Source organism: Gobius niger (genome assembly GCF_951799975.1).
Source record: "Gobius niger genome assembly, contig: SCAFFOLD_95, whole genome shotgun sequence".
NCBI classification, from domain to species: domain Eukaryota; kingdom Metazoa; phylum Chordata; class Actinopteri; order Gobiiformes; family Gobiidae; genus Gobius; species Gobius niger.
In genome coordinates this window covers 44,039-68,290 of record NW_027639111.1, presented here as the reverse complement: position 1 = coordinate 68,290, position 24,252 = coordinate 44,039, and the positions used below count along the sequence as shown (strand labels likewise).

Sequence of the window (24,252 nt, the reverse complement as noted above, 5' to 3'; positions counted from 1 at the left end):
TATTTTCCCCGTTGTTAGTGTTTTGTGCTGTATAAATAATTTAGAATAAACCTGACCCGTGTGACTCACCTTGGGCGGCCGGGACACTCGCCCAGACCGAGTCTGGACTTTGATGGCTTTCTTCTCCTTCTTCTGCTTCTTCTTCTTGGGTTTGGGCTCACTGGTGTCGGCGGGCGTCTCTGAGGGGGGTTTGGACTCTGGTTTGGAGGGACTGGCTGTTGTCTGAAGGGGTTTGGGGGCCGGCTGTGCGGAGGCGGGGCTCTTGACGCTGGCGGCAGAGGTCTGTGGTGCAGCGGGAGGTTTCGGAGTCGCAGTTTGGGCAGAGTTTGTGGACGTCGCTGTTGTTTTCAGGATCTGGGTTTTGGCATTCGGACTCACAGTCACCGTCTGCACTCGGACCAGGGGGCTCTGGGGGAGGTCCTTGGAGCTCTGGTGGAATGGCTTGGGGGTGGTGAGGGCAGTGCCCGCCGGGGCACCGGGGCGGGCCGGACTCTGGACCTTGATGGTGGGTCTGGGCGGGGTCTGCACCTGGACTCTGATCGGGGACGACACAGTTTTGGGGGAGACCACAGGCACCAGCAGCTGCAGCGGCTCCATGGGGCTCTGCTGTAGGAATATGGGCCCTGTCTGCCCCCCCACCACCCCCTGCAGGGTCAGCACCTGCCCCTTGGCGTCCCCCTGCAGGGTCAGCACCTGCCCCTTGGCGTCCCCCTGCAGGGTCAGCACCTGCCCCTTGGCGTCCCCCTGCAGGGTCAGCACCTGCCCCTTGGCGTCCCCCTGCAGGGTCAGCACCTGCCCCTTGGCGTCCCCCTGCAGGGTCAGCACCTGCCCCTTGGCGTCCCCCTGCAGGGTCAGCACCTGCCCCTTGGGGTCTCCTTTGGAGGGCACCTGGATCTGGATTCGGACCGGCTCTGGCTGAAAGACCAAAACAAGAGTTCTGAATATTGGCTGGTTCCGTGTGGTTTCACCCACAGCCTCCCACGTGTCACGTTTGGATGAATGTGTTTTTTTAGTTGCTACAGGTGTAATGAACACATCCGAAAGTAAGCAAAGCGTGAGTAACAAGCTTGTTCAGATTTCATTACAATCCTGATAATTTAATTTATTTTATTTTAGTGTGTGTGCACTTCTAAAGAGCTGAAGATCAGCAATGGAAACATGTAAACAGCTAAACTTTGTTCTGTGTCGTGGTTACTAAAAGGGTTATACTAAAAGTATTTCCATGCAATGTGCTATGTTGTAAACATTTGAATTTATAGGCTGCTAAATATTACATTTCTTTATTTCAGAACTTTTTTCACAACTTGTCAGGGGCTCTTGAAAAGAAGTATATTGAGTGATCACCTTCATATTAAACATTTTAGTTTAGTAGGATATAAACTTGCTGCAGTAGAAGCAGGATGTCGAACAGATAAAGGGTCTTTGAGTTATAGCTTCACAGAGATCAGAATATCTATGCAGGATTTGACCATGTAGTAACTTCTCAGGCCCATCAATTTAGTCCCAGACTCAGTCTGAGCCAGAACATTTTTATGTATCTTAAATTGACCTTTATTTAACCAGGATCGTCCCACTGAGATTAAGAATCTCTTTTTCAGGGGAGTCCTGGCCCCAGAGGGGAATCTGTTGTACATGTTTTTAGTGGTAGGGGAAACCGGAGTACCCGGAGGAAACCTACGCAGACACGGGGAGAACCTGCAAACTCCACACAGAAAGGCCCCGTCCAGGTGGGAATCGAACCCAGGACCTTCTAGCTGTGAGGCGTGAGCGCTAACCACTGCGCCACCGTGCCACCAAAATGACTGATCACAAATGATCACTTAAATGACTTCATAGTTTAAAAATATTCTAAATGCTACTACAAAAACAAGGGTCAGAAATAGTGCCTTTATAACCACATGTCCATTATTAAAATCAAAAGGACAAAAAATGCTTATTTATGTACACACACAAATCTGAACATAACATTTCAGTTTTGCATGTATGTCGACACATTTGTGTGCCTCAAAAACGCTGCAGCGACGTCTTCCACTTTGAATTTACACTTCATTAAACTATCTAAAGAATCGTATATTCACTCGTACATTAGCAACATAGAAGTGCCCACCTTCTTCTGCAGGAGCTGGATGGGAGTGTTCTTCTGGAGAAGAGTGTGTGGAGCCTTGGTGACAGCAGGTTTGGGGCTGATGGTTTGGATTTGGACTGGTTTGGCCTGGGCGGGTCCCGGTTTGGCCTGGGTCAGTCCCGGAGTGAGCCCGGATGTTTTCTGGGCAGGTGTGGGTTTAATGATCTGCTTGGACACTTGTTGGGCCACAGTCTTGAGCTGTTGGGAGGCACCGCTCAGTCCACTCTGAGACACCACCTGGATCTGCACCGGACCGGCCTGGGCCTGGCTCTTGGACACCTGTGGACAAGGATTTTATTACCGAGGTTCGGAAACTGTCACAATAATGACTGTATCGACTCATCGCTCAATAATTCAATATTTATACAATCCGTATAGTTAAAAACAGCTTTAATAGTGTAAATGTCTGACCTGACTGAGGACCTGCTGCAGCTGCGACGCGTCCAGCGCCGACGTCTGGACCGAGGTTTGGACCTGGGCGACATGAACGTTACAGCTCAATGTGGAAGAACCTTCAGTCTTTCCCCGGGTCACTCCGCCCAGTACTTGTCTCTCCCTCTCCCCTCCCCCTGCACCCATGCATCTCACCTGGGGGGCAGCCGGGGCGCTCACGGCCTGGGTCTCTGCCTGCTGGGCACTGGTCTGAACCACAGCTCCCTGGAGAAGAGCGGCCGCCTCCTGGTCCGACACCTGAGCACAAGGAGAGAAAAAAGCACAACTATAACTTAACCGTCTCCGTAAAGTCACACGACGTCTCTGTAAAGTCACACGACGTCTCCGTAAAGTCACACGACGTCTCCGTAAAGTCACACGACGTCTCCGTAAAGTCACACGACGTCTCCAAAAGTCACACGACGTCTCTGTAAAGTCACACGACGTCTCTGTAAAGTCACACAACGTCTCCAAAAGTCACACGACGTCTCTGTAAAGTCACACGACGTCTCCGTAAAGTCACACGACGTCTCTGTAAAGTCACACGACGTCTCCGTAAAGTCACACGACGTCTCCGTAAAGTCACACGACGTCTCCGTAAAGTCACACGACGTCTCTGTAAAGTCACACGACGTCTCCGTAAAGTCACACGACGTCTCCGTAAAGTCACACGACGTCTCCGTAAAGTCACACGACGTCTCCGTAAAGTCACACGACGTCTCCGTAAAGTCACACGACGTCTCCGTAAAGTCACACGACGTCTCTGTAAAGTCACACGACGTCTCTGTAAAGTCACACGACGTCTCCGTAAAGTCACACGACGTCTCTGTAAAGTCACACGACGTCTCCGTAAAGTCACACGACGTCTCCGTAAAGTCACACGACGTCTCCAAAAGTCACACGACGTCTCCGTAAAGTCACACGACGTCTCCGTAAAGTCACACGACGTCTCCGTAAAGTCACACGACGTCTCTGTAAAGTCACACGACGTCTCCGTAAAGTCACACGACGTCTCCGTAAAGTCACACGACGTCTCTGTAAAGTCACACGACGTCTCTGTAAAGTCACACGACGTCTCCAAAAGTCACACGATGTCTCCGTAAAGTCACACGACGTCTCTGTAAAGTCACACGACGTCTCCGTAAAGTCACACGACGTCTCCGTAAAGTCACACGACGTCTCTGTAAAGTCACACGACGTCTCTGTAAAGTCACACGACGTCTCCAAAAGTCACACGACGTCTCCGTAAAGTCACACGACGTCTCCGTAAAGTCACACGACGTCTCCGTAAAGTCACACGACGTCTCCGTAAAGTCACACGACGTCTCCGTAAAGTCACACGACGTCTCCGTAAAGTCACACGACGTCTCCGTAAAGTCACACGACGTCTCTGTAAAGTCAGACGACGTCTCCGTAAAGTCAGACGACGTCTCTGTAAAGTCACACGACGTCTCCGTAAAGTCAGACGACGTCTCCGTAAAGTCACACGACGTCTCCGTAAAGTCACACGACGTCTCCGTAAAGTCACACGACGTCTCCAAAAGTCACACGACGTCTCTGTAAAGTCACACGACGTCTCCAAAAGTCACACGACGTCTCTGTAAAGTCACACGACGTCTCTGTAAAGTCACACGACGTCTCCAAAAGTCACACGACGTCTCTGTAAAGTCACACGACGTCTCCAAAAGTCACACGACGTCTCCGTAAAGTCACACGACGTCTCCAAAAGTCACACGACGTCTCCGTAAAGTCACACGACGTCTCCGTAAAGTCACACGACGTCTCTGTAAAGTCACACGACGTCTCCGTAAAGTCACACGACGTCTCCAAAAGTCACACGACGTCTCCGTAAAGTCACACGACGTCTCCGTAAAGTCACACGACGTCTCCGTAAAGTCACACGACGTCTCCGTAAAGTCACACGACGTCTCCGTAAAGTCACACGACGTCTCCAAAAGTCACACGACGTCTCCAAAAGTCACACGACGTCTCCAAAAGTCACACGACGTCTCCGTAAAGTCACACGACGTCTCCGTAAAGTCACACGACGTCTCCAAAAGTCACACGACGTCTCCGTAAAGTCACACGACGTCTCCAAAAGTCACACGACGTCTCCGTAAAGTCACACGACGTCTCCGTAAAGTCACACGACGTCTCCGTAAAGTCACACGACGTCTCCGTAAAGTCACACGACGTCTCCGTAAAGTCACACGACGTCTCCGTAAAGTCACACGACGTCTCCAAAAGTCACACGACGTCTCCGTAAAGTCACACGACGTCTCCGTAAAGTCACACGACGTCTCCGTAAAGTCACACGACGTCTCCAAAAGTCACACGACGTCTCCGTAAAGTCACACGACGTCTCCAAAAGTCACACGACGTCTCCAAAAGTCACACGACGTCTCCAAAAGTCACACGACGTCTCCGTAAAGTCACACGACGTCTCCAAAAGTCACACGACGTCTCCGTAAAGTCACACGACGTCTCTGTAAAGTCACACGACGTCTCTGTAAAGTCACACGACGTCTCCGTAAAGTCACACGACGTCTCCGTAAAGTCACACGACGTCTCCAAAAGTCACACGACGTCTCCGTAAAGTCACACGACGTCTCCGTAAAGTCACACGACGTCTCCGTAAAGTCACACGACGTCTCCGTAAAGTCACACGACGTCTCCAAAAGTCACACGACGTCTCCGTAAAGTCACACGACGTCTCCAAAAGTCACACGACGTCTCCAAAAGTCACACGACGTCTCCAAAAGTCACACGACGTCTCCGTAAAGTCACACGACGTCTCCGTAAAGTCACACGACGTCTCCAAAAGTCACACGACGTCTCCGTAAAGTCACACGACGTCTCCAAAAGTCACACGACGTCTCCAAAAGTCACACGACGTCTCCAAAAGTCACACGACGTCTCCAAAAGTCACACGACGTCTCCAAAAGTCACACGACGTCTCCGTAAAGTCACACGACGTCTCCGTAAAGTCACACGACGTCTCCAAAAGTCACACGACGTCTCTGTAAAGTCACACGACGTCTCCAAAAGTCACACGACGTCTCCGTAAAGTCACACGACGTCTCCAAAAGTCACACGACGTCTCCAAAAGTCACACGACGTCTCCAAAAGTCACACGACGTCTCTGTAAAGTCACACGACGTCTCCGTAAAGTCACGCGACGTCTCCAAAAGTCACACGACGTCTCCGTAAAGTCACACGACGTCTCCGTAAAGTCACACGACGTCTCCGTAAAGTCACACGACGTCTCCGTAAAGTCACACGACGTCTCCGTAAAGTCACACGACGTCTCCGTAAAGTCACACGACGTCTCCGTAAAGTCACACGACGTCTCCGTAAAGTCACACGACGTCTCTGTAAAGTCACACGACGTCTCCGTAAAGTCACACGACGTCTCCGTAAAGTCACACGACGTCTCCGTAAAGTCACACGACGTCTCCAAAAGTCACACGACGTCTCCGTAAAGTCACACGACGTCTCCAAAAGTCACACGACGTCTCTGTAAAGTCACACGACGTCTCCAAAAGTCACACGACGTCTCTGTAAAGTCACACGACGTCTCCAAAAGTCACACGACGTCTCCGTAAAGTCACACGACGTCTCCGTAAAGTCACACGACGTCTCCGTAAAGTCACACGACGTCTCTGTAAAGTCACACGACGTCTCCAAAAGTCACACGACGTCTCTGTAAAGTCACACGACGTCTCCAAAAGTCACACGACGTCTCCAAAAGTCACACGACGTCTCTGTAAAGTCACACGACGTCTCCGTAAAGTCACACGACGTCTCCGTAAAGTCACACGACGTCTCCAAAAGTCACACGACGTCTCCGTAAAGTCACACGACGTCTCCGTAAAGTCACACGACGTCTCTGTAAAGTCACACGACGTCTCCGTAAAGTCACACGACGTCTCCGTAAAGTCACACGACGTCTCCAAAAGTCACACGACGTCTCTGTAAAGTCACACGACGTCTCCAAAAGTCACACGACGTCTCCAAAAGTCACACGACGTCTCCGTAAAGTCACACGACGTCTCCAAAAGTCACACACGTACCTGCACCACTGTCTGCTTGGAAAGCTGTTCCAGGATCAGTCGCTGTTCCTCAGCCGTCAGCCCCGCCCCTTCCACCACACTGCCATCTGATTGGACGTACAAGATGGTAGTGTTGGCGAATTCCGCCCCCAGCCCCGCCCCCAGCAGCAGGTCACCAGAGTCGAGGACGGCGATCGTTTGTTCCTGCTCCAGTGTCTGCTCCGGAACCGACAGCACCTGCCGAAGAACATGTATGTTATTATACACATGTATGTTATCCATCCATCTTCTTCCACTTGTCCGTTGCCGGGTCGTGGGGGCAGCTGTTGGAGCTGCACCAGCCCCTATGGCGCCCCCTGCAGGTGGTGGGTCCACAGAAGGACGGCCTCGTGGTTAACCGGGCCTGGTGGTCTCTCATGAGGAGCTTCTGACCCGCTCTTTGTCTGACCCGTCACCTATAGGACCTGTTTGCTCTGGGAGACCCTACAGGGGCACGAAGCCCCGACCACAGAGCTCCAGGATCATTCAGGAGCTCAAACCCTCCACCTCCACGTTAAGGCGGCGGCTCCAGGAGGGGCACATGTATGTTACATGAATGTTATTAAACACATGTATGTTTTTAACCTCCGAACCACCAACTGCACTGAGCACATTCAAAATAAATTAAAAACATATATATATTAAAGGGAAATGAGAAGGAAATTTGGGGGATAAGAGAGTAAACATATGTATGTTATTATACACATGCATGTTACTAAACACATGTTTGCTATTAGATACATATATGTTTTTATTCACATGTATGTTATTAAACACATGTATGTTATTAAACACATGTATGTTATTAAACACATGTATGTTATTAAACACATGTATGTTTCATGTATGTTATTAAACACGTTATTATTCACACGTATGTCATTATACACATGTATGTTATTAAACACATGTATGTTAATATATACATGTATGTTACTAAACACATGTTTGTTATTAGATACATATATGTCATTATACACATGTATGTTTCATGTATGTTATGAGACGTTTCACTCTTTAGAGCGAACAGAAGCGTCTGAAGATGAAGAACTGAAGAACTATCAACCCAGTCCAGTCGAAGGTGCGTAAAGCTTCACTCCTAACCAGGGCACGGGGGCCTCTGGAGGACCGGGGGCCTCTGGAGGACCGCGAGCCTCTGGAGGACCGCGAGCCTCTGGAGGACCGCGAGCCTCTGGAGGACCGCGAGCCTCTGGAGGACCGCGAGCCTCTGGAGGACCGCGAGCCTCTGGAGGACCGCGAGCCTCTGGAGGACCGCGAGCCTCTGGAGGACCTCTGGAGGACCGCGAGCCTCTGGAGGACCGCGAGCCTCTGGAGGACCGCGGGCCTCTGGAGGACCTCTGGAGGACCGCGAGCCTCTGGAGGACCGCGAGCCTCTGGAGGACCGCGAGCCTCTGGAGAACCGCGAGCCTCTGGAGGACCGCGAGCCTCTGGAGGACCGCGGGCCTCTGGAGGACCTCTGGAGGACCGCGAGCCTCTGGAGGACCGCGAGCCTCTGGAGAACCGCGAGCCTCTGGAGGACCGCGAGCCTCTGGAGGACCTCTGGAGGACCGCGAGCCTCTGGAGGACCGCGAGCCTCTGGAGGACCTCTGGAGGACCGCGAGCCTCTGGAGGACCGCGAGCCTCTGGAGAACCGCGAGCCTCTGGAGGACCGCGAGCCTCTGGAGGACCGCGAGCCTCTGGAGAACCGCGAGCCTCTGGAGGACCGCGAGCCTCTGGAGGACCGCGGGCCTCTGGAGGACCGGGGGCCTCTGGAGGACCGCGAGCCTCTGGAGGACCGGGGGCCTCTGGAAGACCTCTGGAGGACCGCGAGCCTCTGGAGGACCGCGAGCCTCTGGAGAACCGCGAGCCTCTGGAGGACCGCGGGCCTCTGGAGGACCTCTGGAGGACCGCGAGCCTCTGGAGGACCGCGAGCCTCTGGAGGACCGGGGGCCTCTGGAGGACCGCGAGCCTCTGGAGGACCGCGAGCCTCTGGAGGACCGCGAGCCTCTGGAGGACCGCGAGCCTCTGGAGGACCTCTGGAGGACCTCTGGAGGACCGCGAGCCTCTGGAGGACCGGGGACCTCTGGAGGACCGGGGACCTCTGGAGGACCGTGAGCCTCTGGAGGGCCTCTGGAGGACCTCTGGAGGACCTCTGGAGGACCGGGGGCCTCTGGAGGACCTCTGGAGGACCGTGAGCCTCTGGAGGACCTCTGGAGGACCTCTGGAGGACCGGGGGCCTCTGGAGGACCTCTGGAGGACCTCTGGAGGACCGGGGGCCTCTGGAGGACCGCGAGCCTCTGGAGGACCGCGAGCCTCTGGAGGACCGCGAGCCTCTGGAGGACCGCGAGCCTCTGGAGGACCGCGAGGCTCTGGAGGACCGCGAGGCTCTAGAGGACCGGGGGCCTCTGGAGGACCGCGAGCCTCTGGAGGACCGCGAGCCTCTGGGGGACCGCGAGCCTCTGGAGGACCGGGGGCCTCTGGAGGACCGCGAGCCTCTGGAGGACCGCGAGCCTCTGGAGGACCGGGGGCCTCTGGAGGACCGCGAGCCTCTGGAGGACCTCTGGAGGACCGGGAGCCTCTGGAGGACCGCGAGCCTCTGGAGGACCGCGAGCCTCTGGAGGACCGCGAGCCTCTGGAGGACCTCTGGAGGACCGCGAGCCTCTGGAGGACCGCGAGCCTCTGGAGGACCGCGAGCCTCTGGAGGACCGCGAGCCTCTGGAGGACCGCGAGCCTCTGGAGGACCGGGGGCCTCTGGAGGACCGCGAGCCTCTGGAGGACCGCGAGCCTCTGGAGGACCGGGGGCCTCTGGAGGACCGCGAGCCTCTGGAGGACCGCGAGCCTCTGGAGGACCGCGAGCCTCTGGAGGACCGGGAGCGAGCCTCTGGAGGACCTCTGGAGGACCTCTGGAGGACCTCTGGAGGACCTCTGGAGGACCGCGAGCCTCTGGAGGACCTCTGGAGGACCGTGAGCCCCTGGAGGACCGCGAGCCTCTGGAGGACCGCGAGCCTCTGGAGGACCTCTGGAGGACCGCGAGCCTCTGGAGGACCGGGGGCCTCTGGGGGACCACGAGCCTCTGGGGGACCGCGGGCCTCTGGAGGACAGGGGGCCTCTGGAGGACCGCGAGCCTCTGGAGGACCGTGAGCCTCTGGAGGACCGCGACACTGAGCACGAGGAACTACCAGTTAGATTTGGCAGTAAAGTGTCTGGATATGAGCAAATGTCACTGTATTTGGACGCTTTGTTTTGAATAATAAACTGAACTTTTAGATGAGTACGGGCTGAACTCTGTCACACTGGGGGGAACTCGGAGAGTAAATGAAGAACTAAGGGATAAAACAGCAACAACAACGTCAACAAGTCCATTCATAAACTTCAGTACAAACGTCTTTCCACAAATGTCTCATGTTATAATAAACCTGATAAATAAACGCATTATCCCGGAGACCGTTAACCTAAAGTTTCCCGGAGCCGTGGTTTTCTTTTCCTCTCCCGCACGTGCACCTGGACTGGCCTGACACCGAAAACACGGGGGAAACAATGGACGGAGTGAATTAAATATATATGAAACGCCTTTATATAATGTAGTCATAAATAACAACAAACCGACGACACAGTCACCGTTTTCTGAAGATGCTAAAGGAAAATGCTAACGTGGCTAACGCGAGGCTACAGAACCAAAACAAACACACTCTGCTCACACAAATATCATCAGAACATATCAGAATAAAAGCGCACAAACGCTCCCTGAGGGCGGGTCGAACCTGGTAGCTGTGCCCGGGCTGCGGGTCCTGTTCGGCGGCTGCAGCCTCAGAACTGGCCCCGGGCTGGGAGCTCTGCGGAGCGGACTGAGCTGCTGCTGCTGCTGGCTCCCCGGGCGGCGCGCTCTGCTCCGCGGCTGGAGCGGCCTCTCCGGTCTCGGTGGGTCCTGGCTGAGTCTCCGGGGCCTCGCTGCCTGGTTCGGCCGGGTTCTGGAGCTCCTCTGCGGCTGTGGTTCTGGTGGTGGCGCCGCCGTCATCCTCCGTGTCCGCCATTTTGGATGAGGCAGTGGAGCTTCAGGAGCCCGCGCTGGCCCTGGTGAAGCGGGTGGATGTGGCGGGTGTTTGGGGGGTTATTGGGGGGTTGTCGGGTGAATACCGGGGTTTGGGAGGTGCTGGTTCGGGGGTGTCGTGCTGGTGAGGCGCTTAGGGCCTTCACAGCCGCAGTAAGTCGCTCAGTCGTAGGGAACGGTAGCGGTTAGCGGGGCAGGTTTGAACTAGCATTAGCTTTAGCATCCGCCGCCGGCAGACCGCTAATCCCGGACTGGACTCAGCTGGAGCGGAGTCACACAGCACTGGATCCACTGGACCGGACTGTGCCCAGCTGCTGTGAAGCCCAGCATTGGGTCTTGGAAAGATTAAGTCCAGTCCTTTCATTATCTTTTTATTTCACAGAAGTTGCCAGCAAACAACACAATCTATGTTTTTCCCCCCCAAAATGATAATAACCATGATAAAAACAAATTAAAAAAAATTAAAATGCAATGTTACTGTTATAATCATAGGGATGCCATGGTCGTTGTATTTTTTTTTCCCCCTTTCTTTACACCATTATTATTATCATTATATTCTTTCTTTCTTTTTTCAAAGTGTATGTTGACCATGGATCTATAATAATATCGATGTTGACCAACATTTTCATAATGGCCACTAATAAAGTACAAATGTATTTCCCTTTTGTGCCACTTTTTGCCAAGATTGTAGATGAATATTTGTGATTTTTATATTTGCAGTAAAAATAGGACTGGCTTCACCCAAATCTAAAAGCTTCTTGTATAAAGCAACAAAACAGCGACAAAAACAAGCTGAACCTGAAATTAGGAAACAGGGAAAACCCTGACGATACAAATGTTATTTTTCACTTTGTTGTTGCATCTGCAAACTAACATTAACCCTATGACGTCTCTCGTTTCTTTACTGATACAGCAATGGCCGTTACCACAATAAAAATATGATTTTGTTCCAAAATATTGTCTCTGTCCCTTATTGAAGAAATAAAGGCTCTGTTCTACAAAATACAATGAAAGGAGTAAAACACACAGTTTTAATGTCATAAAATAACCCAAATAATAATACATGTAAACTAAAATGTCAACACTAAATCACACAAAACAATCCCAACAATACAACTGTAAAACATGAGCTAAATACCGTCGTATATTTGTCTTTGCCAGCAGAGGGCGCACTATCACGGTGGATTCGCTTCACGGTATTTCTGTCTCGGCTCCGGGTCTGCAGCTTCCCCTACTCCCTGCAGGGGGAGCAGTGCAGTGCCGCGGTCCTCCTGCAGGGGGAGCAGTGCAGTGCCGCGGTCCTCCTGCAGGGGGAGCAGTGCAGTGCCGCGGTCCTCCTGCAGGGGGAGCAGTGCAGTGCCGCGGTCCTCCTGCAGGGGGAGCAGTGCAGTGCCGCGGGCCTCCTGCAGGGGGAGCAGTGCAGTGCCGCGGTCCTCCTGCAGGGGGAGCAGTTTGTTGACATCAGGGCGGAGGAGGAACAGAGTCTATGGGAGGAGGTAGATGAGCTCCAGAGAGATGCTCCGTGGCCGTGGAGCCTCCTGCCCGGACCCCAGAGCCTCCCGCTCGGCCAGTGGACTCCACTGAACCCGCTGAACCCCCCGGTACCACAGGGACCTCCCGGGGCCACCCCAGGACCACCCTGTGAGTCTGTTAGCCTCCTGCTACTGTTAGCTTCACGGCGCCTCTCACTGTTCTCCACATTTTCAGCCAGAGACACCGACAAAGCCCTGTTTTAGAGGCTGATTCTCCGGCTCTGCGGTGTTTGTTTCCTCCGTGACTCAGGAAATACAGGCAGTGGAACAACAATCACCGCCCTGTCAAACGTGACCCGCTGAAAACATTAGCATTTTAACACAGTTGTTCATATTAATCTTGCATTTCGCTAAACAACTGTCTGAATCATCTCCACGCTGATCTGTTGGAATCTTCTGTATCATTCGGCTCAGGGTTTTTAAACTTATCCATCTTTATTCTCCTTAAATGTCGGGTTTATTGAGCGGAACTAAACGCAGCATCATCACATTGCTAAAGTGTTTTATTGAACTGTAGCTTTCTTCACAAACACGAGGCTTCAGTCTGTTATATTATGTTATACTTTGTAATGTATATATTATTGTGTCAGAGCAGCAGCAGTTTACTGTATATCTGTGTTTTCGAGCGGACTGATTCATGTTTTAGTGACTCTGACGTCACGTAAGTCAGGTGCATCTGAATGACTTTATTACTCACAGTGGTCAAACCTCAGTGCAGAGAGAGAGAAGGAGCTTTAAAGGAGGAGGAGAAAAGGAGTTAGAGACGAGGAGGAGGAGGAGGAGAAAAGGAGTTAGAGACGAGGAGGAGGAGGAGAAAAGGAGTTAGAGACGAGGAGGAGGAGGAGGAGGAGGAGGAGGAGGAGAAAAGGGTTAGAGACGAGGAGGAGGAGGAGGAGGAGGAGGAGAAAGGGTTAGAGACGAGGAGGAGGAGGAGGAGAAAAGGGTTAGAGACGAGGAGGAGGAGGAGGAGAAAAGGGTTAGAGACGAGGAGGAGGAGGAGGAGGAGGAGAAAAGGGTTAGAGACGAGGAGGAGGAGGAGGAGGAGAAAAGGGTTAGAGACGAGGAGGAGGAGGAGGAGGAGAAAAGGGTTAGAGACGAGGAGGAGGAGGAGGAGAAAAGGGTTAGAGACGAGGAGGAGGAGGAGGAGAAAAGGAGTTAGAGACAAGGAGGAGGAGGAGGAGGAGGAGGAGGAGGAGGAGGAGGAGGAGGAGGAGAAAAGGGTTAGAGACGAGGAGGAGGAGGAGGAGGAGAAAAGGGTTAGAGACGAGGAGGAGGAGGAGGAGAAAAGGAGTTAGAGACAAGGAGGAGGAGGAGGAGGAGGAGGAGGAGGAGGAGGAGGAGGAGGAGGAGGAGGAGAAAAGGGTTAGAGACGAGGAGGAGGAGGAGGAGGAGAAAAGGGTTAGAGACGAGGAGGAGGAGGAGGAGGAGAAAAGGGTTAGAGACGAGGAGGAGGAGGAGGAGGAGGAGGAGGAGGAGGAGGAGAAAAGGGTTAGAGACGAGGAGGAGGAGGAGGAGAAAAGGAGTTAGAGACGAGGAGGAGGAGGAGGAGAAAAGGAGTTAGAGACGAGGAGGAGGAGGAGGAGAAAAGGGTTAGAGACGAGGAGGAGGAGGAGGAGGAGGAGAAAAGGAGTTAGAGACGAGGAGGAGGAGGAGGAGGAGGAGGAGGAGGAGAAAAGGAGTTAGAGACGAGGAGGAGGAGGAGGAGGAGGAGGAGAAAAGGAGTTAGAGACGAGGAGGAGGAGGAGGAGGAGAAAAGGGTTAGAGACGAGGAGGAGGAGGAGGAGGAGGAGGAGGAGGAGGAGAAAAGGAGTTAGAGACGAGGAGGAGGAGGAGGAGGAGAAAAGGAGTTAGAGACGAGGAGGAGGAGGAGAAAAGGGTTAGAGACGAGGAGGAGGAGGAGGAGGAGGAGGAGGAGGAGGAGAAAAGGAGTTAGAGACGAGGAGGAGGAGGAGGAGGAGGAGGAGGAGGAGAAAAGGAGTTAGAGACGAGGAGGAGGAGGAGGAGGAGGAGGAGAAAAGGAGTTAGAGACGAGGAGGAGGAGGAGGAGGAGAAAAGGGTTAGAGACGAGGAGGAGGAGGAGGAGGAGGAGGAGAAAAGGAGTTAGAGACGAGGAGGAGGAGGAGGAGGAGAAAAGGGTTAGAGACGAGGAGGAGGAGGAGGAGGAGGAGGAGGAGAAAAGGGTTAGAGACGAGGAGGAGGAGGAGGAGAAAAGGAGTTAGAGACGAGGAGGAGGAGGAGGAGGAGGAGGAGGAGGAGGAGGAGGAGGAGGAGGAGAAAAGGGTTAGAGACGAGGAGGAGGAGGAGGAGGAGGAGGAGAAAAGGGTTAGAGACGAGGAGGAGGAGGAGGAGGAGGAGGAGGAGGAGGAGAAAAGGAGTTAGAGACGAGGAGGAGGAGGAGGAGGAGGAGGAGGAGGAGGAGGAGGAGGAGAAAAGGGTTAGAGACGAGGAGGAGGAGGAGGAGGAGGAGGAGGAGGAGGAGGAGAAAAGAGTTAGAGACAAGGAGGAGGAGGAGGAGAAAAGGGTTAGAGACGAGGAGGAGGAGGAGGAGGAGGAGGAGGAGGAGGAGAAAAGGAGTTAGAGACAAGGAGGAGGAGGAGGAGAAAAGGGTTAGAGACGAGGAGGAGGAGGAGGAGGAGGAGGAGGAGGAGGAGAAAAGGGTTAGAGACGAGGAGGAGGAGGAGGAGGAGGAGGAGAAAAGGAGTTAGAGACGAGGAGGAGGAGGAGAAAAGGGTTAGAGACGAGGAGGAGGAGGAGGAGGAGGAGGAGGAGGAGGAGAAAAGGAGTTAGAGACGAGGAGGAGGAGGAGGAGGAGGAGGAGGAGGAGAAAAGGAGTTAGAGACGAGGAGGAGGAGGAGGAGGAGGAGGAGAAAAGGAGTTAGAGACGAGGAGGAGGAGGAGGAGGAGAAAAGGGTTAGAGACGAGGAGGAGGAGGAGGAGGAGGAGGAGAAAAGGAGTTAGAGACGAGGAGGAGGAGGAGGAGGAGAAAAGGGTTAGAGACGAGGAGGAGGAGGAGGAGGAGGAGGAGGAGAAAAGGGTTAGAGACGAGGAGGAGGAGGAGGAGGAGAAAAGGAGTTAGAGACGAGGAGGAGGAGGAGGAGGAGGAGGAGGAGGAGGAGGAGGAGGAGAAAAGGGTTAGAGACGAGGAGGAGGAGGAGGAGGAGGAGGAGAAAAGGGTTAGAGACGAGGAGGAGGAGGAGGAGGAGGAGGAGGAGGAGGAGGAGAAAAGAGTTAGAGACGAGGAGGAGGAGGAGGAGGAGGAGGAGGAGGAGGAGGAGGAGGAGGAGGAGAAAAGGGTTAGAGACGAGGAGGAGGAGGAGGAGGAGAAAAGGTTAGAGACGAGGAGGAGGAGGAGGAGAAAAGGAGTTAGAGACAAGGAGGAGGAGGAGGAGGAGGAGGAGGAGGAGGAGGAGGAGGAGGAGGAGGAGAAAAGGGTTAGAGACGAGGAGGAGGAGGAGGAGGAGAAAAGGGTTAGAGACGAGGAGGAGGAGGAGGAGGAGAAAAGGGTTAGAGACGAGGAGGAGGAGGAGGAGGAGGAGGAGGAGGAGGAGGAGAAAAGGGTTAGAGACGAGGAGGAGGAGGAGGAGAAAAGGAGTTAGAGACGAGGAGGAGGAGGAGGAGAAAAGGAGTTAGAGACGAGGAGGAGGAGGAGGAGAAAAGGGTTAGAGACGAGGAGGAGGAGGAGGAGGAGGAGAAAAGGAGTTAGAGACGAGGAGGAGGAGGAGGAGGAGGAGGAGGAGAAAAGGAGTTAGAGACGAGGAGGAGGAGGAGGAGGAGGAGGAGGAGGAGGAGAAAAGGAGTTAGAGACGAGGAGGAGGAGGAGGAGGAGGAGGAGAAAAGGGTTAGAGACGAGGAGGAGGAGGAGGAGGAGGAGGAGAAAAGGAGTTAGAGACGAGGAGGAGGAGGAGAAAAGGGTTAGAGACGAGGAGGAGGAGGAGGAGGAGGAGGAGGAGGAGGAGAAAAGGAGTTAGAGACGAGGAGGAGGAGGAGGAGGAGGAGGAGGAGGAGAAAAGGAGTTAGAGACGAGGAGGAGGAGGAGGAGGAGGAGGAGAAAAGGAGTTAGAGACGAGGAGGAGGAGGAGGAGGAGAAAAGGGTTAGAGACGAGGAGGAGGAGGAGGAGGAGGAGAAAAGGAGTTAGAGACGAGGAGGAGGAGGAGGAGGAGAAAAGGGTTAGAGACGAGGAGGAGGAGGAGGAGGAGGAGGAGGAGAAAAGGGTTAGAGACGAGGAGGAGGAGGAGGAGGAGAAAAGGAGTTAGAGACGAGGAGGAGGAGGAGGAGGAGGAGGAGGAGGAGGAGGAGGAGGAGGAGGAGAAAAGGTTAGAGACGAGGAGGAGGAGGAGGAGGAGGAGGAGAAAAGGGTTAGAGACGAGGAGGAGGAGGAGGAGGAGGAGGAGGAGGAGGAGAAAAGGAGTTAGAGACGAGGAGGAGGAGGAGGAGGAGGAGGAGGAGGAGGAGGAGGAGGAGGAGGAGAAAAGGGTTAGAGACGAGGAGGAGGAGGAGGAGGAGGAGGAGGAGGAGGAGGAGGAGGAGAAAAGGAGTTAGAGACGAGGAGGAGGAGGAGGAGGAGGAGGAGGAGGAGGAGAAAAGGAGTTAGAGACAAGGAGGAGGAGGAGGAGAAAAGGGTTAGAGACGAGGAGGAGGAGGAGGAGGAGGAGGAGGAGGAGGAGGAGAAAAGGGTTAGAGACGAGGAGGAGGAGGAGGAGGAGGAGGAGGAGGAGGAGAAAAGGAGTTAGAGACAAGGAGGAGGAGGAGGAGAAAAGGGTTAGAGACGAGGAGGAGGAGGAGGAGGAGGAGGAGGAGGAGGAGGAGAAAAGGGTTAGAGACGAGGAGGAGGAGGAGGAGGAGGAGGAGAAAAGGAGTTAGAGACGAGGAGGAGGAGGAGAAAAGGGTTAGAGACGAGGAGGAGGAGGAGGAGGAGGAGGAGGAGGAGGAGGAGAAAAGGAGTTAGAGACGAGGAGGAGGAGGAGGAGGAGGAGGAGGAGGAGAAAAGGAGTTAGAGACGAGGAGGAGGAGGAGGAGGAGGAGGAGAAAAGGAGTTAGAGACGAGGAGGAGGAGGAGGAGGAGAAAAGGGTTAGAGACGAGGAGGAGGAGGAGGAGGAGGAGGAGAAAAGGAGTTAGAGACGAGGAGGAGGAGGAGGAGGAGAAAAGGGTTAGAGACGAGGAGGAGGAGGAGGAGGAGGAGGAGGAGAAAAGGGTTAGAGACGAGGAGGAGGAGGAGGAGGAGAAAAGGAGTTAGAGACGAGGAGGAGGAGGAGGAGGAGGAGGAGGAGGAGGAGGAGGAGGAGGAGGAGAAAAGGGTTAGAGACGAGGAGGAGGAGGAGGAGGAGGAGGAGAAAAGGGTTAGAGACGAGGAGGAGGAGGAGGAGGAGGAGGAGGAGGAGGAGGAGAAAAGGAGTTAGAGACGAGGAGGAGGAGGAGGAGGAGGAGGAGGAGGAGGAGGAGGAGGAGGAGGAGGAGAAAAGGGTTAGAGACGAGGAGGAGGAGGAGGAGGAGGAGGAGGAGGAGGAGGAGGAGGAGAAAAGGAGTTAGAGACAAGGAGGAGGAGGAGGAGAAAAGGGTTAGAGACGAGGAGGAGGAGGAGGAGGAGGAGAAAGAGACGAGCTTAAAGAGTAACTAAACACCAAATCCACTTTTTCTGCTGATAAACGGTCTAAATGGTTGTTGAATAGAGTTGCTACATGTCCCAGTCAATATGTTGACATTTGGTGCAAACTTGTTCATAATCTCACGTTTGTGTCTAAAACCGCAGGGTTAGCGCCTCTACTGGTTTCACGCAGCAACTACATTTGATATTCTGCGGTTAGAGGAGAGTGTGTCCACGGCGTCCACAAAACGTCATCAGTTCTGCCCGTGGTTCTGGCTCTGTGGCCCCGCCCACACACGCCTCTGTGGCCCCGCCCACACACGCCTCTGTGGCCCCGCCCACACACGCCTCTGTGGCCCCGCCCACACACGCCTCTGTGGCCCCGCCCACACACACGTACATTTACAACAAACGACGTAATAAATATTTCTACTGGTGTTTTATTCAGCTCACTGGGAGAGTAGTATTATTTAGCCTTAGCCACGATGCTAACTTATAGTTTGAGATTGTGGAGGTTTCATATTGAGCTCCTGAGTCAAACCAGTAGATGGCGCCCCTGCGATGCTCACACTTCGGCTGAGGAGGTGCAGAGGAATAAATCCCTTAGAAAAGCTACTGTGCGATGCTCTCTCTCTGTTCGCAGTCACTGACGGCGAGCGAGTCGTCTGCCGGCGGCCATCTTTATTTATTTTTCGTAGGATAGTTGCTACATCAGGCCATGAGATGCACCAACTCTCCTACGGAAAAATCAACCTTGTGCACAGTCGTGACAGCGGTAACAGCCGTCTGTCAGTCCTGTCAGATCTGGGGGCGTGGCCTGAGACTGTCAACAGAGCAGACCCCGCCCACACACTCACCCCCCTCGTCTCCCCCAAAGACTTTAGTTTGTGGGTGGGGAAAGGCTCTGCCACGCCCGTTTAGTTACACTTTAACCTCATAACCGAGTTATCCAGTTCAGCATCAGCTGAACTGGATCATGTTTTATTTGAACATGATCTAAACTGACCTTTTTCCTTGTGTTGTTGTCACTCTTCTGAAGTGCTTTTTCATTCCATTTTAGCCACTTTTTTGTTGCTCTTTTGTGGCTTTATTATTACGATTTCATGACATTTTAGCCACTTTTTGTCACTTTTTTGAAGCTTTTTGGAAGAAGTTTTTATATTTCGGTGGGAACTGGGGAAATGTGCTTCGTTCAGGTCAATAGCAGGAGAAGAGAATCTGAATTGTTTTATTGCCGTTGTTAGAGGTTCAATTGTGCAACAGGAAACATATAACACTTAATGTAGGTAAAATAAAGTGTAAAAGCTTCACAGGAGGAAGAGGAGGAAGAGGAGGAAGAGGAGGAAGAGGAGGAAGAGGAGGAGGAGGAGGAAGAGGAGGAAGAGCAGGACGGTCAGTGATGTCTTTGTCTTGTTTCAGGTGAGGCTTCATTATGGCGTTGACACAGGAGTCTGTGCTGAGGGAGTTCTGCCCCCTTTACCACCTGCTCAACACCATCCCCTCCAAGGTGCGGACTCGGACCCAGACCCAGACCCGGACTCGGACTCGGACCCGGACTCAGACCCAGACCCAGACTCGGACTCAGACCCGGACTCAGACTCAGACCCGGACACAGACCCAGACTCGGACTCAGACACGGACTCGGACTCGGACTGGGATCATGTGTACAAAGTCTCACATTGAAGCCAGTCACATTAACGACTGTCGACTTATTGAACAAATGATAATCATCGTGATGTGTAAAGATCTTCAGTGTTGTTTATAATAATATATAACGTTCATAGTAATAGCTCTGCAGGTTGTGTTGTTGACAAGAGGAAACGCCTGGGAAGCTCGAAATGGAGCATTGTGCTGGGCCTCCTCTGGGGGGCGCTATTGCTCCAGCTCACAGTTAAGGGGAGACACTACAGGCAAAACTCTCTTCTGTCAGTTTTCAGGTTTTGGGCCAAATCTGTCTCTGAACATATAAACTTTCACCCGGAAACAGAAAATATGCCTAATCTTCACAATAACATGTTTAAATATTGCACTGATTCAAAGTTCCCCCATAGACTTATATGGGAGAACACAATTTCAACACATGTTTCTGTCATTGTGGCGACGCTATGTCCACGTCAGTCGGACCTAAAGACTTCACATTTTCCAGCCTTGGACTGAACAAGATTTGGAAGATTTTTTCAGAGGGATTTTTTATTATTTAATCCTTAAGCCCCATTTATTGAGTTTTGAATGTCACAAAATAAGGCGAAAATTAAGTTTTTTACAAATTTTTCCACTAAAAAACAGCTTATTTTAAAACTAAACAAGAAATCCTAAATCCCCTCTGAGAAAGTCTTGGTAAGTCATTCATCAATAAAATGAAACCAGACATTTGAATGTAGCTCTGTCCGTTATTCAGATTTCGTCGCCGAATTTTTAGGCATAAAACACTTTGTTCTTTTATGAAAAGATAAAATGACAGATGTTTTTTCTCACATTTATGCCAGTGATCGACAGCAACAGCTTCACATTGATATCTGTAAATATACATGTTTTCCCTGTTCACCTGCAGGGTCTCGCCTTAAAGCGTTTGAGTTTTTAAGTTTCTGTTTTATTCTTGAGTCTTCACTGTGACCTGACTTAGCTTTTGAACTTAAAGGGACTATACGGAGTTTAAACATCCCTCCATGTTCCTCCACGTCCTCATGTGCAGAATGAGCTCAGACCTGCCTCTAAAACCTGCACTGTCATGTGTGTGATATATGTGAATGTGTTTAGTTTGTGTGATTGTGTTTAGTTTGTGTGAATGTGTTTAGTTTGTGTGATTGTGTTTAGTTTGTGTGATTGTGTTTAGTTTGTGTGATTGTGTTTAGTTTGTGTGAATGTGTTTAGTTTGTGTGAATGTGTTTAGTTTGTGTGATTGTGTTTAGTTTGTGTGATTGTGTTTAGTTTGTGTGATTGTGTTTAGTTTGTGTGATTGTGTTGATTCTTGGACCCTCACCCTGGCTCTCGCTCGTTTGTGTTTAGTTTGTGTGATTGTGTTTAGTTTGTGTGATTGTGATTGTGTTGATTCTCGGACCCTCACCCTGGCTCTCGCTCGTTTGTGTTTAGTTTGTGTGATTGTGTTGATTCTTGGACCCTCACCCTGGCTCTCGCTCGTTTGTGTTTAGTTTGTGTGATTGTGTTGATTCTCGGACCCTCACCCTGGCTCTCGCTCGTTTGTGTTTAGTTTGTGTGATTGTGTTGATTCTCGGACCCTCACCCTGGCTCTCGCTCGTTTGTGTTTAGTTTGTGTGATTGTGTTTAGTTTGTGTGATTGTGTTGACTCTCGGACCCTCACCCTGGCTCTCGCTCGTTTGTGTTTAGTGTGTGTGATTGTGTTGACTCTCGGACCCTCACCCTGGCTCTCGCTCGTTTGTGTTTAGTTTGTGTGATTGTGTTTAGTTTGTGTGATTGTGTTTAGTTTGTGTGATTGTGTTTAGTTTGTGTGACTGTGTTTAGTTTGTGTGATTGTGTTTAGTTTGTGTGATTGTGTTTAGTTTGTGTGATTGTGTTTAGTTTGTGTGAATGTGTTTAGTTTGTGTGATTGTGTTTAGTTTGTGTGATTGTGTTTAGTTTGTGTGACTGTGTTTAGTTTGTGTGATTGTGTTGATTCTCGGACCCTCACCCTGGCTCTCGCTCGTTTGTGTTTAGTTTGTGTGATTGTGTTTAGTTTGTGTGAATGTGTTTAGTTTGTGTGATTGTGATTGTGTTTAGTTTGTGTGATTGTGTTGATTCTCGGACCCTCACCCTGGCTCTCGCTCGTTTGTGTTTAGTTTGTGTGATTGTGTTTAGTTTGTGTGATTGTGTTTAGTTTGTGTGATTGTGTTTAGTTTGTGTGATTGTGTTTAGTTTGTGTGACTGTGTTTAGTTTGTGTGATTGTGTTTAGTTTGTGTGATTGTGTTTAGTTTGTGTGATTGTGTTTAGTTTGTGTGATTGTGTTTATTTTGTGTGATTGTGTTTAGTTTGTGTGATTGTGTTTAGTTTGTGTGATTGTGTTTAGTTTGTGTGAATGTGTTTAGTTTGTGTGATTGTGTTTAGTTTGTGTGATTGTGTTTAGTTTGTGTGATTGTGTTTAGTTTGTGTGAATGTGTTTAGTTTGTGTGATTGTGTTTAGTTTGTGTGATTGTGTTTAGTTTGTGTGATTGTGTTTAGTTTGTGTGAATGTGTTTAGTTTGTGTGATTGTGTTTAGTTTGTGTGATTGTGTTTAGTTTGTGTGATTGTGTTTAGTTTGTGTGAATGTGTTTAGTTTGTGTGAATGTGTTTAGTTTGTGTGAATGTGTTTAGTTTGTGTGATTGTGTTTAGTTTGTGTGAATGTGTTTAGTTTGTGTGATTGTGTTTAGTTTGTGTGATTGTGTTTAGTTTGTGTGATTGTGTTTAGTTTGTGTGAATGTGTTTAGTTTGTGTGAATGTGTTTAGTTTGTGTGATTGTGTTTAGTTTGTGTGATTGTGTTTAGTTTGTGTGATTGTGTTTAGTTTGTGTGATTGTTTTGATTCTTGGACCCTCACCCTGGCTCTCGCTCGTTTGTGTTTAGTTTGTGTGATTGTGTTTAGTTTGTGTGATTGTGTTTAGTTTGTGTGATTGTGTTTAGTTTGTGTGATTGTGTTTAGTTTGTGTGATTGTGTTTAGTTTGTGTGATTGTGTTGATTCTCGGACCCTCACCCTGGCTCTCGCTCGTTTGTGTTTAGTTTGTGTGATTGTGTTTAGTTTGTGTGATTGTGTTGATTCTCGGACCCTCACCCTGGCTCTCGCTCGTTTGTGTTTAGTTTGTGTGATTGTGTTGATTCTCGGACCCTCACCCTGGCTCTCGCTCGTTTGTGTTTAGTTTGTGTGATTGTGTTGACTCTCGGACCCTCACCCTGGCTCTCGCTCGTTTGTGTTTAGTTTGTGTGATTGTGTTGATTCTCGGACCCTCACCCTGGCTCTCGCTCGTTTGTGTTTAGTTTGTGTGATTGTGTTTAGTTTGTGTGATTGTGTTTAGTTTGTGTGATTGTGTTTAGTTTGTGTGATTGTGTTTAGTTTGTGTGATTGTGTTTAGTTTGTGTGATTGTGTTGACTCTCGGACCCTCACCCTGGCTCTCGCTCGTTTGTGTTTAGTTTGTGTGATTGTGTTGATTCTCGGACCCTCACCCTGGCTCTCGCTCGTTTGTGTTTAGTTTGTGTGATTGTGTTTAGTTTGTGTGATTGTGTTTAGTTTGTGTGATTGTGTTTAGTTTGTGTGATTGTGTTTAGTTTGTGTGATTGTGTTTAGTTTGTGTGATTGTGTTGACTCTCGGACCCTCACCCTGGCTCTCGCTCGTTTGTGTTTAGTTTGTGTGATTGTGTTTAGTTTGTGTGATTGTGTTGATTCTCGGACCCTCACCCTGGCTCTCGCTCGTTTGTGTTTAGTTTGTGTGATTGTGTTTAGTTTGTGTGATTGTGTTTAGTTTGTGTGATTGTGTTTAGTTTGTGTGATTGTGTTTAGTTTGTGTGATTGTGTTTAGTTTGTGTGATTGTGTTTAGTTTGTGTGATTGTGTTGATTCTCGGACCCTCACCCTGGCTCTCGCTCGTTTGTGTTTAGTTTGTGTGATTGTGTTTAGTTTGTGTGATTGTGTTGATTCTCGGACCCTCACCCTGGCTCTCGCTCGTTTGTGTTTAGTTTGTGTGATTGTGTTGACTCTCGGACCCTCACCCTGGCTCTCGCTCGTCCAGGTGCAGAGGGGTTTCCGCTCGGTCCTCGTGTACCTCACGGCCGTGGACTGCAGCCCGGACTTCGTGGCCGTGGGAAGCAGCATCGGGATGTTGTACCTGTACTGCCGGCACCAGGGTCACATGACCAAGTACAGCATCGAGGTACGTGTGTTCAGGGGAGTGTGTTCAGGGGAGTGTGTTCAGGGAGTGTGTTCAGGGGAGTGTGTTCAGGGGAGTGACTGATGAATGTGTGTGTTCAGAGGAAGGAGTGACTCAGATGAATGTGTGTGTTCAGAGGAAGGAGTGACTCAGATGAATGTGTGTGTTCAGGGGAAGGAGTGACTCAGATGAATGTGTGTGTTCAGAGGAAGGAGTGACTCAGATGAATGTGTGTGTTCAGAGGAAGGAGTGATTCAGATGAATGTGTGTGTTCAGAGGAAGGAGTGACAGATGAATGTGTGTGTTCAGGGGAAGGAGTGACAGATGAATGTGTGTGTTCAGAGGAAGGAGTGACAGATGAATGTGTGTGTTCAGAGGAAGGAGTGACAGATGAATGTGTGTGTTCAGGGGAGTGACAGATGAATGTGTGTGTTCAGAGGAAGGAGTGACAGATGAATGTGTGTGTTCAGGGGAAGGAGTGACAGATGAATGTGTGTGTTCAGAGGAAGGAGTGACAGATGAATGTGTGTGTTCAGGGGAAGGAGTGACAGATGAATGTGTGTGTTCAGAGGAAGGAGTGACAGATGAA

The 24,252-nt window shown here is 51.1% G+C and overlaps 2 protein-coding genes across 4 annotated transcripts in view; one reads left to right on the top strand and one right to left on the bottom strand.

The window, feature by feature from the left end:
- The window catches only part of znf839 (zinc finger protein 839), a 32,924-nt gene extending 21,988 nt beyond the window's left edge, over positions 1-10,936 (bottom strand). For all 3 annotated transcript variants that reach the window (XM_079583321.1, XM_079583320.1, XM_079583319.1), the window contains exons 1-6: positions 10,410-10,936; positions 6,631-6,846; positions 2,714-2,815; positions 2,537-2,599; positions 2,108-2,404; positions 70-915 (exon numbers count right to left, since the gene is read on the bottom strand). In XM_079583321.1, coding sequence (XP_079439447.1) covers positions 70-915; positions 2,108-2,404; positions 2,537-2,599; positions 2,714-2,815; positions 6,631-6,846; positions 10,410-10,679 — 1,794 coding nt within the window. In that variant the 5' untranslated portion in view covers positions 10,680-10,936. The remainder of the gene's footprint in view (positions 1-69; positions 916-2,107; positions 2,405-2,536; positions 2,600-2,713; positions 2,816-6,630; positions 6,847-10,409) is intronic.
- A 1,188-nt stretch (positions 10,937-12,124) lies between these two features.
- Positions 12,125-24,252, top strand: part of tecpr2 (tectonin beta-propeller repeat containing 2) — a gene marked incomplete at its 3' end in the record, with an annotated part of 55,965 nt that continues 43,837 nt past the window's right edge. Inside the window, exons 1-3 of the mRNA XM_079583322.1 lie at positions 12,125-12,341; positions 19,236-19,318; positions 23,526-23,666. Coding sequence (XP_079439448.1) covers positions 19,244-19,318; positions 23,526-23,666 — 216 coding nt within the window. The remainder of the gene's footprint in view (positions 12,342-19,235; positions 19,319-23,525; positions 23,667-24,252) is intronic.